The following is a 15,202-nucleotide window of genomic DNA, read 5'->3' as shown; positions in this document are numbered from 1 at the left end:
GGTATGTAGAAAACCCTAATGATTCCACACAAAAAACTGCTGAACTAACAAATGGATTCAGCAAAGGTGCAGGATACAAAAATCAGCACCCAAAAAGCAACTCTGTTTCTGCAATGAAAAATCTGAAAAGGAAAATAAGAAAACAATTCCATTTACAATAGCATCAAAAAGAGTAAAATACTTAGGAATTAACCAAGGAAGTGAAAGACTTATATGTCGAAAACTACAAAACATCACTGAATGAAATTAAAGAACATACAAATAAATAGAAAAACATTTCATGCTCATGGATTAGAAGACTTGATATTGTTACTACCAACGCAATCTACAGATTCACCGCAATCTCTATCAAAATCCCAATAACTTTTTTTTTTTCAGAAATAGAAAAACTCATTCTAAAATTCATATGGAGTCTCTAGGGATCCCCAAAACAATCTTGAAAAATAAGAACAAAGTTGGAGGACTCACGTTTCCTGATTTCAAAGCTTACTACAAAGCTACAGTAATCAAAAGAGTGGTACTGGCATAAAGACAGACAAACAGACCAATGGAATAAAAGAGACAGCCCTGAAATAAACCCTTGCATATATGGTCAAATGATGGTGCAAAAAAACATTCAATGGGGAAAGTAGAGTCTTTAACAAATGGTGCTGGGAAAACTGGATATCCACATGTTGAAAGAATGAAGGTGGACCCTTACCTAACACCATATAAAAAAATTAACTCAAAATGAATCAAAGACCTAAACATAAGAGCTAAAACTATAAAACACTTAGAACATGGAAAAACTTGACAACATTGGACTTGACAATGATTTCTTGAATGTGGCACCAAAGGCACAGGAAACAACAACAAAAACTTACACAAATTTCACTTCATTAGAATTTAAAACTTTTGTATATTAAAGGACACTATCAACAGAGTAAAACGGCAACCCACAGGACAGAGAAGGTATTTGCAAATTACACATATGATAAGGGATTAATATCTAGAATATACACAGAACTCCTAAAACTCAACAACAAAAAACCAAAAGACTAGACTCAAAAACAGGTAAAGGTCTGGAATGGACATTTCTCCAAAAGAGATATACAAATGGTCAGCAAGCACGTGAAAAGATGCTCAACATCACTAATCATTAGGGAAATGCAAATCAAAAACAATGAGTTACCACTTCACACCCATTAGGTTGGCTGTTAAAAGAATAAAAAAAAAAAACAGAAAACAAGTGTTGATGAGGATGTGGAGAAATTGGAACTCTTGTGCACTGTTGGAATGTAAAATGGTGCAACTGCTATGGAAAACGGTATGGCTATTCCTCAAAAAATTAAAAACAGTATTATCATATGATCCAGCAATTCCATTCTGGGTATATACCCAAAAGAACTGAAAGCAGAGACATGAACAGATATTTGTACACCCTTGTTCACTGTAGCATTATTCACAATAGCAAAAAGGTGGAAGCAGCCCAAGTGTCCCTTAACAGATGAATAGATAAATAAAATGTATATACCGTGGACATTTAACAAAGCTATTATTCAGCCTTACAAAGGAAGGAAATTCTGACATGCTATGACATAGATGAACCTTGAAGATGGTGTGCTAAGTGAAATAAGCCAATTAGAAAAAGACAACACTGTGATTACAGTCTTATGAGGAACTTAGTCAAATTCAGAGACAGAAAGTAGAATGGTAATTGCCAGGTGCTGAGGGGAGGGGAGAACGGGGAGTTAATAGTTTAATGGGCACCAAGATTCAGTTTTGTAAGATGAAAGTGTTCTGAAAATGGATAGTAGTGATAGCCACACTACAAAGTAAATGTACTTCACTGTGTCACAGAACTATAGACTTAAAAATAGCAAATTTTGTTATGTATATTTTATAGCAAAATTTTAAAATTTTTTTAAGTTTTAAAAAAGAATTAACTTCTATTATTTTAATAATAAATGTTTAATAATTAACAATAAATTTATTATTTTAACAATAAATTTATTATTTAAATTTATTTAATAATAAAATCATTAAATTTAATAATTATTAATAATAATTATCATTATTTATTATAAGTTTTATTCCAATTTTCTCCATCTTCACTGCCCCCACCAAATTTCACCTGGGTAACTTTAAGTCTTTAAACTAGTCTCCCGGGGCTTCCCTGGTGGCGCAGTGGTTAAGAATCTGCCTGCCAATGCAAGGGACATGGGTTCGAGCTCTGGTCCGGGAAGATCCCACATGCCGCAGAGCAACGAAGCCCGGGCGCCACAACTACTGAGGCCCGCGCGCCTAGAGCCCGAGCTACACGAGGAGACGCCACTGCAATAAGCCCGTGCACCACAGTGAAGAGTAGCGCCCCCCTCACCGCAACTAGAGAAGGCCTGCGCAGTAACAAAGACCCAACGCAGCCAATAAAAAGAGGAAAAAAAAATCTTATCTAAAAACTAGTCTCCCACTGTGATCCAGTCCTTCAAATAGCAGCCAGGGTGATCTCGTCAAGATGCAAACCTGAAAAGTAAAGTGTTCCCTGCTAAAATCCTTTCTGTGGCTTCCTCCACGCTTGGGATAAAAACAAATTCTTCAGGCTTCCCTGGTGGCGCAGTGGTTGAGAGTCCACCTGCCGATGCAGGGGACACGGGTTTGTGCCCCGGTCCAGGAAGATCTCACATGCCGCGGAGCGGCTAGGCCCGTGAGCCATGGCCGCTGGGCCTGCGCGTCCGGAGCCTGTGCTCCGCAACGGGAGAGGCCACAACAGTAAGAGGCCCGCGTACCAAAAACAAATTCTTCATGGCCATCATCAAAAAGACAAGAAATAACAAATACCGGCGTGGTTGTGGAAAAAAGGGAATCCTTGTGCACTGTTGGTGGGATTGTAAATTGGTACAGTCACTGTGGAAAACACTGTAGAGGATACTTAAAAAATTAAAAATAGAACTACCATACAATCCAGCAATTCCACTTCTGAGAATATACCCAAAGGAAATGAAAACACGAACTCAAAAAGATATCTGTACCCCCATTTTCATAGCAATATTATGTACAATGGCCAAGACATGAAAACAACCTAAGTGTCCATCGATGGATGAATGGATAAAGAAGTTGTGAGATACATACAAACATACACGAATATTATTCAGCCATAAAAAAGAGAACATCCTACCATTTGCCACATCATGGATGGAACTTGAAGGCACTATGCTAAGTGAAATAAGTCAGACAGAGAAAGCCAAATACTGTGTGACCTCACTTACATGTGGAATCTTCTAAAAGTATAATAAAAATTTAAAAACTCGTAGCAAAAGCGATCAGACTTGTGGTTATCAGAGGCAGAGGGTGAGGGGAGCCCTGGAAAGTGGAGAAAGGTGGTCCAAAGATACAGACTTTCAGTTATAAGATAAGTAAGTACTAGGGATATAACATACAACATGATGACTATAGCTAACACTCTGCCATACAATGTATAGGAAAGTTAAGAGAGTAAATCCTAAGAGTTCTCAGGACAGGAGAATGTTTTTTTCCTTTTTCAGATTCTTCTTTCTTTTCTTTTTATTGTATCTATCTGAGAAGGTGGAGGTTAGCTGATCCTACTGTGGTAATCATTTCACAATATATGTAAGTCAAACTATCATGCTGTAGACCTTAAACTTATACAGTGATGTACATCAATTATTTTTCTATACCACTGGAAAAAATTATTCAGCATGATTCTCCTAGTCCTTCCCCAACTTGTGGCTTTATACCTCACCATTAGCCGACATGGTTTCATCTCCTGGAATGCCCTCTTCCCTTCCCCTCCCTCTCCCTCTTCTTAATTCCTATTCTTCCCTCAGAGTTCAGTCTTCCCTAACCCCCAGATCAAATTCCCCATTACAAACCTTTGCCACCAGACCCAGCAGACTAAAAACTTACCTCTTCTGTCTTTGACTCCAGGCTAGGTATTTTCCCAACATTCTATGACAGAATGATCTGTCTGTCTCCAGCACTGCATGCCACCAGGGAGTCTATAAAAAATAGGCTTTATATCAGTGGTGCACATCCAAACTGGAGTGAGCTGGTTAGGCTTTACCACAGTTTTGCATATGGGAGAGAAACTGTTCAGAGAAGGGAGGGCTGATAAGAACAAGATCCATGGGAAAGTTAGTACTAAAGTTGTACGTCCATGTCAGGTATATGGCTGTCCCACCAGGTCCAGACAAAGTCACGTCTGTTGAAGTGTGTATCATCTTTGGGGTCCAGCCCCACACAACCTACTGAAACAGGATCTTGGGATTGGGTTGTGGGAGAAAACAACAGCTATGGTATTCTGAAAAAGTTTCCTAGGAGATACCATAGTTCACCTAAGGTGGAGAACTACATCTGAATGTTGACAGGTATGCAAAGGATGTTCTGACCTTACTGATATTCCTTAAGACTTCAAGTGTAAGAGTGCGGATTTAAAAAAAAAAAAAAAAAAAAAAGGGGCGGATTTTCTTTTTTGGGCTCGCCGCCCAGCTTGCAAGATCTTAGTTCCCTGACCAGGGATTGAACCTGGGGTCATGGCAGTGAAAGTGCGTGGGGCCCCAACCACTGGACCGTCAGGGAACTCCCCAGAGTGCAGATTTTGAAGTCAGACCCAGGTAACAGTCGAGTGATTCTGAGCAAGTTTCTTTGCCTATATAAACGTAGGATGATGGGCCTTGCTACATAGCACAGTGCAAATGGCATCACCAGGAGGGCTTACTGAAACGCTGATTATGGGCCCCACCCACAGAATTTCTGATTCAGTTAGGTCTGGGATGGGGGTCTCAGAATTTGAATCTCTAATCAAGTTCCCAGGTGATGCAGCTGCTGCTGGTCCAGAAACACACTTTGCGAACCACTAACCAAGCCCATAGCGAGGCCACGATAGATGAATACCCAGATCTTCTGATAGCCAATAAAGTACTCTCGCAACTTTACTCCCCCGAGGAGCCCTCAGCTGGTTCCAACATGCCATGCAGCCTTAGAAAATCACTTCCCCTTTTTGGATCTCAGGGCTCACATTTGTCAAAAGAGGGTGCTAGGCATGAGGAGACACTAAGTTATTACGGAAAAGAATTAACTCTGTGAACAAGGTCCTACGGGACTTGAAGGGTTAGGGGAGAAAACGAGCAAGGGCTAAATCCTGAGGGGCAACTTGGGGCTTCCGGGGAGCAAGGTTTGGGCTCGAAAGGACGCCTCGGGAAAGGTAGCGCCGCGTTCTGCCCCGCTGCTCGACGGGACAAGCTGTGGTGGATTGGACGACGCTCCTGTCCCAACCTCTGCTTTCGCCTCAGCCACCGTTCTTCAGTCTCCGCAGCACCTCCTCGCGCTCGTGTCGCCGTCCGTACCAAGATTGTCCCTTCCCCCTCACTCTACCGCGGGGCTGGCGGAAGCGTGCCGTCACTTCCCCGCGCGTAGAGCGCTTGCGCCGAAGCGACGGTTGCTCTTCCGTGTAGACGGCTGTGCGGCCACCGATTGGCTGCGTGGGCACGTCGGCGGGAGGACGCGCGGCGCTGCGTTGTTCCGCCCTCCGCGCTCCTGGTCTCGGCCGAGCTAGCAGAGCCAGGGTGTTCGGGTAAGTGGGGGCAGCCGCAGGCGCGCCGCCGAACCGATCCGCTGAGCCTGTTGCTGCCGCCGCCGCCGCCGCCACCGCCACCGCCACGCCCCGTGCGCCGTGACCCGCGACCCCAGACCCCGACCTCTTTTAGATCGGCCCGCGCGCCCCAGGCCCGGCCCGGGCGGCGCGACGGGAGGATGAGCGGCGGGCGGCGGAAGGAGGAGCCGCCTCAGCCGCTGCTGGCTAACGGGGCCCTCAAAGTCTCCGTCTGGAGCAAGGTGCTACGGAGCGACGCGGCCTGGGAGGACAAGGTGCGGTGGGGCCTGGCGAGGGCGCACGTTCGAGGAGCCGGCTGGGACTCGGGGACGAATGGACAGGCCCGAGCCTGCCCCTGCCCCCGTCCGGGCGCTGCCGAGTGTTCGGGGTGGTGGGGCGGGTGGTCCAAGGGTGTCGGGGCGAACTCGGAGGGTCCGGCTGTCGGGCTCCGGGCTCACTACGGAGTGGCCTAAGAGTGAAGTCGCCCGGGTCACGCGGGAAGCAGCAAGGAGGGGGCGGAGCAGTTGCCCCCCCGCGGGCAGGTCGGGTGCCTGAACGGCGAGAGCGAGCTGAATTCGATTCGATCTCCGCCTTTTACTCCCAGTAGGATCTTGAGTAAGTGACTTACCTTGTCGAATTAACAACTTACCACCGTGGTTAGCACGAACAGTAACGGTAACAGACTTCTACTGAGTGCTTGCTGTGTGTTGGGCGCCCTCTGTGCGTCATCTCACTCAAGTCTCCGAACAACTCTGAAGTCGGGTACCGTGGTGCGGTAAAGCGTTTAGCACATGGTGAGCCTCACTAAAGGTGAGCTGTCAGTGCTTTTCTGTTGAATGAGAAAACAGAATAAGTGTGAGAGTTGAGAGGGGAGAATGAGACCACCTTTCAGGGGTGAGTGTGGTGTGTGTGTGTGTATACACGCGAGGGAGTGGGGGAGAAACCACCAAATGTGTGTGAGGAATGGTTGGGGGACTTCAAGATGTCCTTACTGGTCACACGCATTCAGAAGATCTGAGTGTAAGCACTTCCCCAACTCTGCTCCATCGCGTGGAAGGAACCATCACAAATAGCTTGATTCCAGTTGGCCTGAAAAGAATGTTAGATTTGCAGTCTTTCCCCCCCTTTTGTTTTTTTGGACTGATGAAGTAGTTTTTCATCAGTTACTTTCATCAGAAGTAGTTTTCCCTAGAGTTCCTGTAAAGGGGGGGGATGGGAGGTACTTCCTGAAGGTGCCCTTGTCCTGCCCCCAGTGCTGCCCAGCTCTTGTAAAATCTTTCTGATTTGCTGTGTCATTTCTTTCCTTTTTTGTGTAAGGACTGGTTTCTGCAGTCCAGGGCAGGTCAGAAACCTGAGTCTTCCGTGTTCTTGTATGAAAATTGGGTATGCAGGCACCTGCCTCCTGCACTTTTTTTTTTTTTTTTTTTTTTTTTTTTTGCGTTACGCGGGCCTCTCACTGCTGTGGCCTCTCCCAATGCGGACGCGCAGGCTCAGCGGCCATGGCTCACGGGCCCAGCCGCTCCGCGGCATGTGGGATCTTCCCGGACCGGGGCACGAACCCGTGTCCCCTGCATCGGCAGGCGGACTCTCAACCACTGCGCCACCAGGGAAGCCCCCTCCTGTACTTTTGTTTCTAATCTCTTTTCTCTTTTGTGACTTACTCAAAATTCAGAGTGTGGGAAGGTGGTACTGAATTGGTTAACAGTCAGCCCTTCTGCTTGTGGATAGTCTGTTCTTGTCTCTCCAGGTCAGATAACTAACTGGCCAGTAGCTCAGTTATTATCACAGCAATTTCATTTTTGTAGCTTCTGAAAAAATTAAGTAAATGATTTTTCTAAAAATTTTTATGTAGAGCACAACGCCCTGGAAGCCATCACTTAAGATAACTAAATACATCATTTTTTAACCACATTTTAGTATAAGAAGATGTGGAGATTCAAGAACTGTATACCGTTGCTTTTGGGGAAAATTCCTCTGGAAGATGAGTTTAGCAGAAAGCTTTTCTGTTCCTCACCTATCACAGGAGGCTCTCTTGTGGCACCCACTCCAGATTATGCACACATTCTCTCTTTTCTACAGGATGAATTTTTAGATGTGATCTACTGGTTCCGACAGATCATTGCTGTGGTCCTAGGTGTCATTTGGGGAGTGTTACCATTGCGAGGTTTCTTGGGAATAGCAGGGTAAGTCTTGGGTTTTTTGTTTTGTTTTTTTTCCCTGTGTGTGTGTGTGTGTGTGTGTGTGTGTGTAATGACTAAATCAAAAAACTGGCCCCATGATGGCACTCCTGGGTCTGATACAGCACTCGTCAGTTCCTCAGGCTTGGGAGCAGCTTGGGTCAGGCATGTTACCTTTATGAAGATCCAGGTTAGTTTATTCATTCATGGGTCCTTAGTGACCTCATGCAAGAGGTTGCCATATTGCCTGTTGGCAGCAGGCATCTAGTTCTGACATGACCTTTGTTGTCTGTGGAAGTTTGGAAAGTGGAAGAGCTTCTGATACTTGATGACCACTCCCTTGTGCACTGTGCTGGATGTCCAGAATCTTGGACTTGGCAGAAGTTGTTTTAGGTCCCTCCTTTTTTTTTGGCCGCGTCTTGCAGCATGCGGGATCTTTAGTTCCCTGAACAGGGATGGAACCCATGCCCCCTGCAGTGGAAGCGTGGAGTCCTAACCACTGGACCGCCTGGGAAGTCCCAGGTGCCTACATTTTAAAGGCAGTGAAGAAGTAGAGATTAAGCCCTCAGTTTTTTATTGTGTGCCTGTGGCAGCAGTTGACACGAGCTCCCAGTCGTGGCTCAGCTTGTTAACCAGTCACTGAGAGCAAGTCCAAATGCCCGCCAGGTTGAATTAATAGGATTTGTGGAAATTGTGTTTTTCTTTTTTTTAAGATGTATTTATTTTATTTTATTATATTTTATTTATTTTTGGCTGCATCGGGTCTTAGTTGCGGCACACAGGATCTTTATTGAGTAATGTGGGATCTTTTGTTGTGGTGCGCGGGCTCTTCATTGTGGCGTGCGGGTTTTCTCTTCTCTAGTTGTGGCACGCAGGCTTCAGAGCATGTGAGCTCTGTAGTTTGTGGCACGTGGGCTCTCGTGTTGAGGCGCACAAGCTTAGTAGTTGTGGCGTGCGGGCTTAGTTGCCCCATGGCATGTATCGGGATCTTAGTTCCCCAACCAGCGATTGAACCCAAATTCCCTGCATTATAAGGTGGATTCTTTACCACTGGACCACCAGGGAAGTCCCGGAATTGTCTTAGGATAGGAGTTGTGGGCAAGTTATAGTAGAAATAGACAGGCAGGCCTCTGGGAATACAAACTGTCATACTCACCCATGGAAAATCACATATATTATTTTAACCGTGATCACATACATCTCTTATTCCTTACTCTGGGGTGAAAAGTGTGAAACAGTTTCAAACTTCTTTGAGTTGCCTGTTTTTTCAGAAGATAACCCAAAAGGAATGTACAGTTCCCTCTCCTAACTAAAGAGTTGTTGTTGTTGTATTTATGTATGTATGTATATATGTATGTATGTATGTATGGCTGCATCGGGTCTTCGTTGTTGAGCGCAGGCTTAGTTGTGGTGAGAGGGGGCTACTCTTCATTGCGGTGCGCAGGCTTCTCATTGCAGTGGCTACTCTTGTTGTGGAGCACAGGCTGTAGGCATGCGGGCTTCAGTAGTTGTGGTACACGGGCTCAGTAGTTGTGTCTCGAAGGCTCTAGAGTGCAGGCTCCGTAGTTGTGGTGCATGGGGCTTAGTTGCTCCGCGGCATGTGGGATCTTCCCAGACCAGGGCTCGAACCTGTGTCCCCTGCATTGGTAGGCAGATCCTTAACCATTGCGCCACCAAGGAAGTCCCTAAAGAGGTTTTCGATTTATGATGCTGATCAAAGCATTTGTCCAAGGAAACCGTAAGAGTTTATCCTCTGACTTTGACAGAGTGGACATTTGATGAGGACTCATTGAGGGTGATGAGACACGGGCAGGACCTGGTGTTCACAGAGGTCTTCTCAGGGTGGAAATGGTATGTAGATACATTTTTAGAATGTTGGTCACCCAATTTTAGCTTTCTATGAGAAAAAAGGCAGATATAAGGAAAATGCCAGAGAAGGCAGAAGGCAATCTAAAGGCAAAAGGTAGTCAGTCTCCTGTCTTCCCCAGATCACTTTTCTAGGAGAGGATGACACTGGTTCAAATCCCCAGCACCTATCTCGTCTTGTAGGAGTCCTACGGGATTTTTCCGAAGTCACCAATCTGCAAATAATATAGCAAAGACTAGAGCTAGTCTAGCATCCTGCCCACTGTGGCAAATGAGTAAGGCTGCCCAAACAGATTTTTTTTTTTTTTTTTTTTTTTGCGGTACGCGGGCCTCTCACTCCTGTGGCCTCTCCCATTGCAGAGCACAGGCTCTGGACGCGCAGGCTCAACGGCCACGGCTCACGGGCCCAGCCGCTCCGCGGCATGTGGGATCCTCCCGGACCGGGGCACGAACCCGTGTCCCCCGCATTGGCAGGCGGATTCTCAACCACTGCACCACCAGGGAAGCCCCAGATTTTTAACTTTCTAGAAAGCTCTGGATTCAAGTTCCAGCTCTGCCACTTTCAAGCTACATAATTTGGAGCTCACTTTGTGAGACTCAGTTTCCTCATTAAAATGAGGGCAATAAAGAAGTGCCTTCCTCATGAGATTGATGTGTGAATTAAATGAGGTGATTCAAGTAAACTGCTAAAGGTAGGGCTTAGTACATCATAGGCACTCCATAAGTGGTTCACTGCAGTCATATGATTAGCTTTACAAAGAGTGATAAAATATGGCTGGCTATTGAGAAAGCAAGAAACAGGGTGTTTGCGGTGAATTCACCTTGGAGTGGCTTACCCATCATGCCACTTTCTCAGGACTGCCTGTTTTCTAGGGTTCAGTCCCACACTGTCCTGCCAGAGCCAGTTTCTCTCCAAAGGAATCCCTTCCCTCCTTTGGTTGGCACCTTTTTCCCAGCTCTTGGAAAGTGCCCAAGGACATTGATTTTTTCCACACACACCCCCTTTCCTCCATCTATCTGACTCAGCTGCCTGGTGCTCAGTTGTGGTGACTGTCTCCTCCCCACTTCCCGCCTTCGCTGCCCTCTGTCTGGACCCCCACTTGACTTCTCTTCATTTCTGGTGTGGGCACCAGCTAGGACCTATTAACGTAAAGCCATTTCCTTGGGTCTCATTACTTAAAATTTGCCTGGGAACTGAGTGTGATGGTTCTGTTCTGTCTGCCGAGGTTTTACGTAATTGGAGAGGGGTTCTATTCATCCCTTTCTGCCTCTGTCTCTCATAGAGCTTGGCACATGATCAAGAGGTGCTCAGTGAATGCTTGTTAAAATTTTTGAAAAGCTGAAACGAGTTCCCATTGACCCTTGGAAGCAGAGTCGTATATTACCTTCCAGCCCTGAAGTCAGTATTTGTTAGATTCGTTATTTTGTTAAGACTGGAGTTTTTAAGATAGAATTGTTAAAAATCCATTTGAGAGTCAGTTTTTTGTTTTTTTTTTTTTTTTTGGCTGCCCCATGTGGCATGAAGGATGTTAGTTTCCCAACCAGGAATTGAACCCCTGCCCACCTGCAGTGGAAGCTGGAGTCTCAACTGCTGGACTGCCAGGGAAATCCCCAGTATTTTCATTTCTTTGTCCACCCATTTGCTATGTCATTCTCTCCCGTTTCCAATACAGAATTTATGCCCATCCTTAAAGCTCAGTGTGAGCCTTTCCAGTCCTTTTCCTGACCCCTCCCCCTGGTACACCAGACTTTTAAATGCCTTTGTGTCTGTGAATTCATTTTCTACTTAATGTGTGCCCCTTGGAAGGCAGGGCCTATGTCAGCCCTTTTCTCTCTCCCTGTCATCCTTTATTTATCTCTTTCCCTTATATTTCCCTTTCTCATCTCACTAAGCAACCACCTTACAGCTGGAGACTGTCAGAGTCTCCAGTCACTGTCCAGCCCTAGCTTATTAGCTGAGCCCCAGAGTGACATTGCTAAGTCCTGATAGTAGGCTGTCTAGAGCCACTAACTCAGCCTGTCCAAAATGGAACTCCTGTCAGAGGGAGGTGGCCAGATTGGCTGGGTCCCAAGATTCCTAGTAGGCGATCAGGATATGGCCATGACATAGCCAAGCCAAGGACTGTATTTCGTGTGAAATCCAAGAAGAACCATCTGTCCTTCCTGACTCCCTGCTTCTGTTACTGGACCCATGGTTCTCCCAGGTCCTTAGGCTTGAAGCCTTTGGGGATTCTTGCCTCTCCAATCAACCATTTTCCCAGTCCCCGTCCTCAAACTTTATTTGTACTTATGTCCTGAAACAGGTCTAAACCAGCCTCCCAGCTCCTTTTCCTTCCACTCACGAGAAAGCCCATACTCTTGACTACTCACAAACTAGACTTCCTGGTGTATGTACACCCTGTCTCCTTGTTAACCTTGCACAGACAGCCTCAGGGTCTGTTCCCTGCCCCGCCCCCCCCATATACACTCCTCATCGCCATCATACTGCCCTGCCCTACACCAGCCCACACTTAACTGATAGGAGGAACCTGTTCTCTGCATTTTCTACTGCAGCCTTCAGAAGGGATGTGGCCTAAGGCATATAGTCCCCCATTGGATTAGGTGCCGTAACTGGAAAGATCATAAAAAGAGAGTTTTGATCACTTTATGAATATTACTTTTACATAGAGATCAGTAGAGCAGAGTGATGTGTTACTACTCATGGTATTCTGATTCCTGCATCAGTTAAATCGTATGTGATAGGGGTCAAAGACCTTCCTGGAAGTGCTCATAAACCTCTGGTTTCAATTCCACTCTGCCTGCTGTTTCTGGCTCCTAATAGGCGGTGAGCTGAGGGCAGGAACTGTCATGTTCACCTCTGCGTCAAGTGCAGTAGCAGACAGTGGACATTCAGAAATTGTCTCCCGTTGGGAATTATGCAGAGGCTGCTTTACTATGCCCTTGCTTGCTCAACTAGGCCATGAAGCAGCAGCTTAACATGTGTTTTCCCCATGCCCCCCCACCCCACCCCCCGAGCTGGAGCTACCTGGAGGCCCATGTCAGGTACTGGACCTATTTGGGGCTGTTCAGCAAGCAGCCTTCTGTCTTACTTCAAGGGGACTTGGAGAACTTACATGTGCTTCATTTTTATTTTATTTTCTGCTTTTGCTGGTCAGCTAAAAAGAGATGCTCCTTTTTTAAGTCTCTAGCACAACCAAGTGGGCAGCTCCATTGAGGGCCTAGGCGTTTTTATGTATTATTTCATTTGCCTCCGTAATAGAGTTAACTGTGCGACAGCAAGTGCCCTGATAGAGCTGGACCGTGTTGGTGGGAGTTCTCAGTCTTCCAAGCTTACAGTTTATGTTTGGTGCTTGTTCTCCCTTGCTCCAGATTCTGCCTGATCAATGCAGGTGTCCTGTACCTCTACTTCAGCAACTACCTACAGATAGATGAGGAAGAGTATGGCGGCACGTGGGAGCTCACAAAGGAAGGGTTTATGACATCGTTTGCCTTGTTCATGGTATGTGTAGCTGGTAATTTCACAGCAGGTTTTGTCATTTCCTGAGATGCCAGTTATTCAAGGGGAGCCCCTTGACTGAGTTACAGTGTGTGATGTGGGTACCATTTTTCAAGACTCCTGAGGCTGGAGGGCATGTCCTTTCTTGAGTTAATGTCCCAAAAGATGTGGTGTGATACACTGTGTAGTCTCCCTGTGGTGAGCAAATCCAGAGCTCATTGTCAGTTTCTACATCTAATTCTCAACTCTGGCTGCATATTGAAAACTGGAAAACATTTAAAAATATATTCATAACAGCCAAAAAATGCAAACAGCCGTCACCCAATGAACGGCTAGATAAAATGTTATAGACCCAGACAGTAGAATATTACTTGGCCATAAAGAGGAATGAAGAACTGGTACATGCTACAGGGATGAACCTTGAAAACATTCTGCTAGGTGAAAGAATCCAGACACAAAAGGCCACATGTCGTATGATTCCATTTACGTGAGATGTCCAGAACAGGCAGATCCACATGGATAAGAAGTAGATTAATGGTTGCCAGTGGCGGGGGGGAGGGGAAATGGGAAGTAAGTGATAATGGGAATAGATGTTGTCTTCAGGGTGACGCAAATGCTCCAAAATGTTTTGACAACTCTGAATATACTAAAAAACCTCTGAATTGTATACTTTAAAAGGGTAAACTTCATGAAATATGAATTATACCTCAAAGTTATTTTTAAACAATTATAGAACCTAGCCCAAACAACGAAATCAGAATCTCTGGGAGGTGGCGCCCAGGCATCTCTCTGTATGTTTTTAAAGAGCCCACGAGATTGCAAAGGCGAGTCAGGTTTGAGAACCTCTGCTTTATTTGATATGAAGCGGACAGGATATGATGTAGTTTTGTTTTCACGTTTGTTGCTAATGCTACCACTTACTAGCAGTACAGTTTGCTTTACCTGTATCATTTCCACACCTATAACTCTAAGCCCTCGCACTCTGGTCTCTGTTTGGCAAGGGGAGAGACTTGTCCAGGGTCCCTTTGGGAGCACAGGACGGTGGTCCTGGGCTCTATTAGAGACAGCTTGATTTCAGTGCTCTTGTCCCAAGCAGCTTATGCATTGGATAGCCCCCGGGAAGTACACTGTGCGCACATTCTTAGGATGCTTTTGTTTTGTGGAATGGGAGCCTGTGTTGACCCTGTTGGTGAGGGAGCCCATGAACATTGCTTGTTTCCTCTCTAGGTCATTTGGATCATCTTTTACACTGCCATCCACTATGACTGACGGTGCACAGTCCCCACCTGCTCCCTGTCTGGTCCAAAGGACCCTCTTAGTTACACCACAGAAACACGATTGTTGGGGGGCACCCCAGCCACGCGGAACCTGGAAGACCCGTGTTTCCTGGACCGAGAATCAGTGTGTTGGGCGTCAGTGTTTTCTGCAAGGGTTGTGACCTGAAACTTTTTAAAGAACCATCCACCTTTTGGGGAAGCATTTCTGAATTGTCCATCACCAACCGTTTCTTCTTGGATACCATCATGAAACACCTGTTGGCCGATTGGAGCTGTCCTGTAATTTGGTGCACATCTGGATCCGGATGAAACATTAAATTGTCTTCCTTTTCCATCAGGTGTACGGTTTTTAAACTATATCAAACATTGGCATTTCAAGTCTTCTGAAAACAGTATGGCAGTATGTGCGTGGTCCATAGCACAGTACAAGCAGCATCTAATAACAGTTTTCGTTGTAGAATGTTTTCAGATACTTGAATAAATCAGATCTTTAATTGAGCCCCTGTTGGTGATACCTGGTAAAGCCTTTCCAACCTCACCTCTAGCCTCAGAACCCAATAGGAGCAATAGAGGTGGTGCCCTCCCATCCCCTTCCCTCTTCCCCCTTCCCTTTTCCTCCTCTCCCTGCTCCCTTAACAGCTCTATCCAGGCTTCTTTCCCTTAATGTGCAGCAGGGAAGTCAAGGGCTGGAGTTGGTGTAGGCTGTGGCCTTGACTTTGTGGAGGGAGGGCTTACCGCCTGATGCCCTGATGCCCCGGCTCAGCACTGAGAGACGTGACTGAGCTCACTGCGGTGTGCT

General features: G+C 46.0%; 1 protein-coding gene and 1 long non-coding RNA gene across 3 annotated transcripts in view; one reads left to right on the top strand and one right to left on the bottom strand.

Moving 5' to 3' along the window:
* Nucleotides 1-5,470, bottom strand: part of LOC117202468 (uncharacterized) — a 33,633-nt gene extending 28,163 nt beyond the window's left edge. For both annotated transcript variants that reach the window (XR_004484828.2, XR_004484827.2), the window contains exons 1-2: nt 5,272-5,470; nt 3,904-3,995 (exon numbers count right to left, since the gene is read on the bottom strand). This is a non-coding gene — a long non-coding RNA (uncharacterized LOC117202468). The remainder of the gene's footprint in view (nt 1-3,903; nt 3,996-5,271) is intronic.
* An 86-nt stretch (nt 5,471-5,556) lies between these two features.
* On the top strand, nt 5,557-14,901 carry RAB5IF (RAB5 interacting factor). The gene is made up of 4 exons (XM_004272811.4): nt 5,557-5,862; nt 7,667-7,770; nt 13,000-13,129; nt 14,354-14,901. Exons 1-4 carry the CDS (start codon nt 5,749-5,751, stop codon nt 14,393-14,395), a joined length of 390 nt encoding a protein of 129 aa, XP_004272859.1. The 5' UTR covers nt 5,557-5,748; the 3' UTR covers nt 14,396-14,901.
* Nucleotides 14,902-15,202: the final 301 nt, after the last annotated feature.

This window comes from Orcinus orca, chromosome 16 (assembly GCF_937001465.1).
Source record: "Orcinus orca chromosome 16, mOrcOrc1.1, whole genome shotgun sequence".
NCBI lineage: Eukaryota > Metazoa > Chordata > Mammalia > Artiodactyla > Delphinidae > Orcinus > Orcinus orca.
The sequence above is the reverse complement of the archived record's forward strand: the minus strand, read 5'-3'. Positions and strand labels throughout refer to the sequence as shown.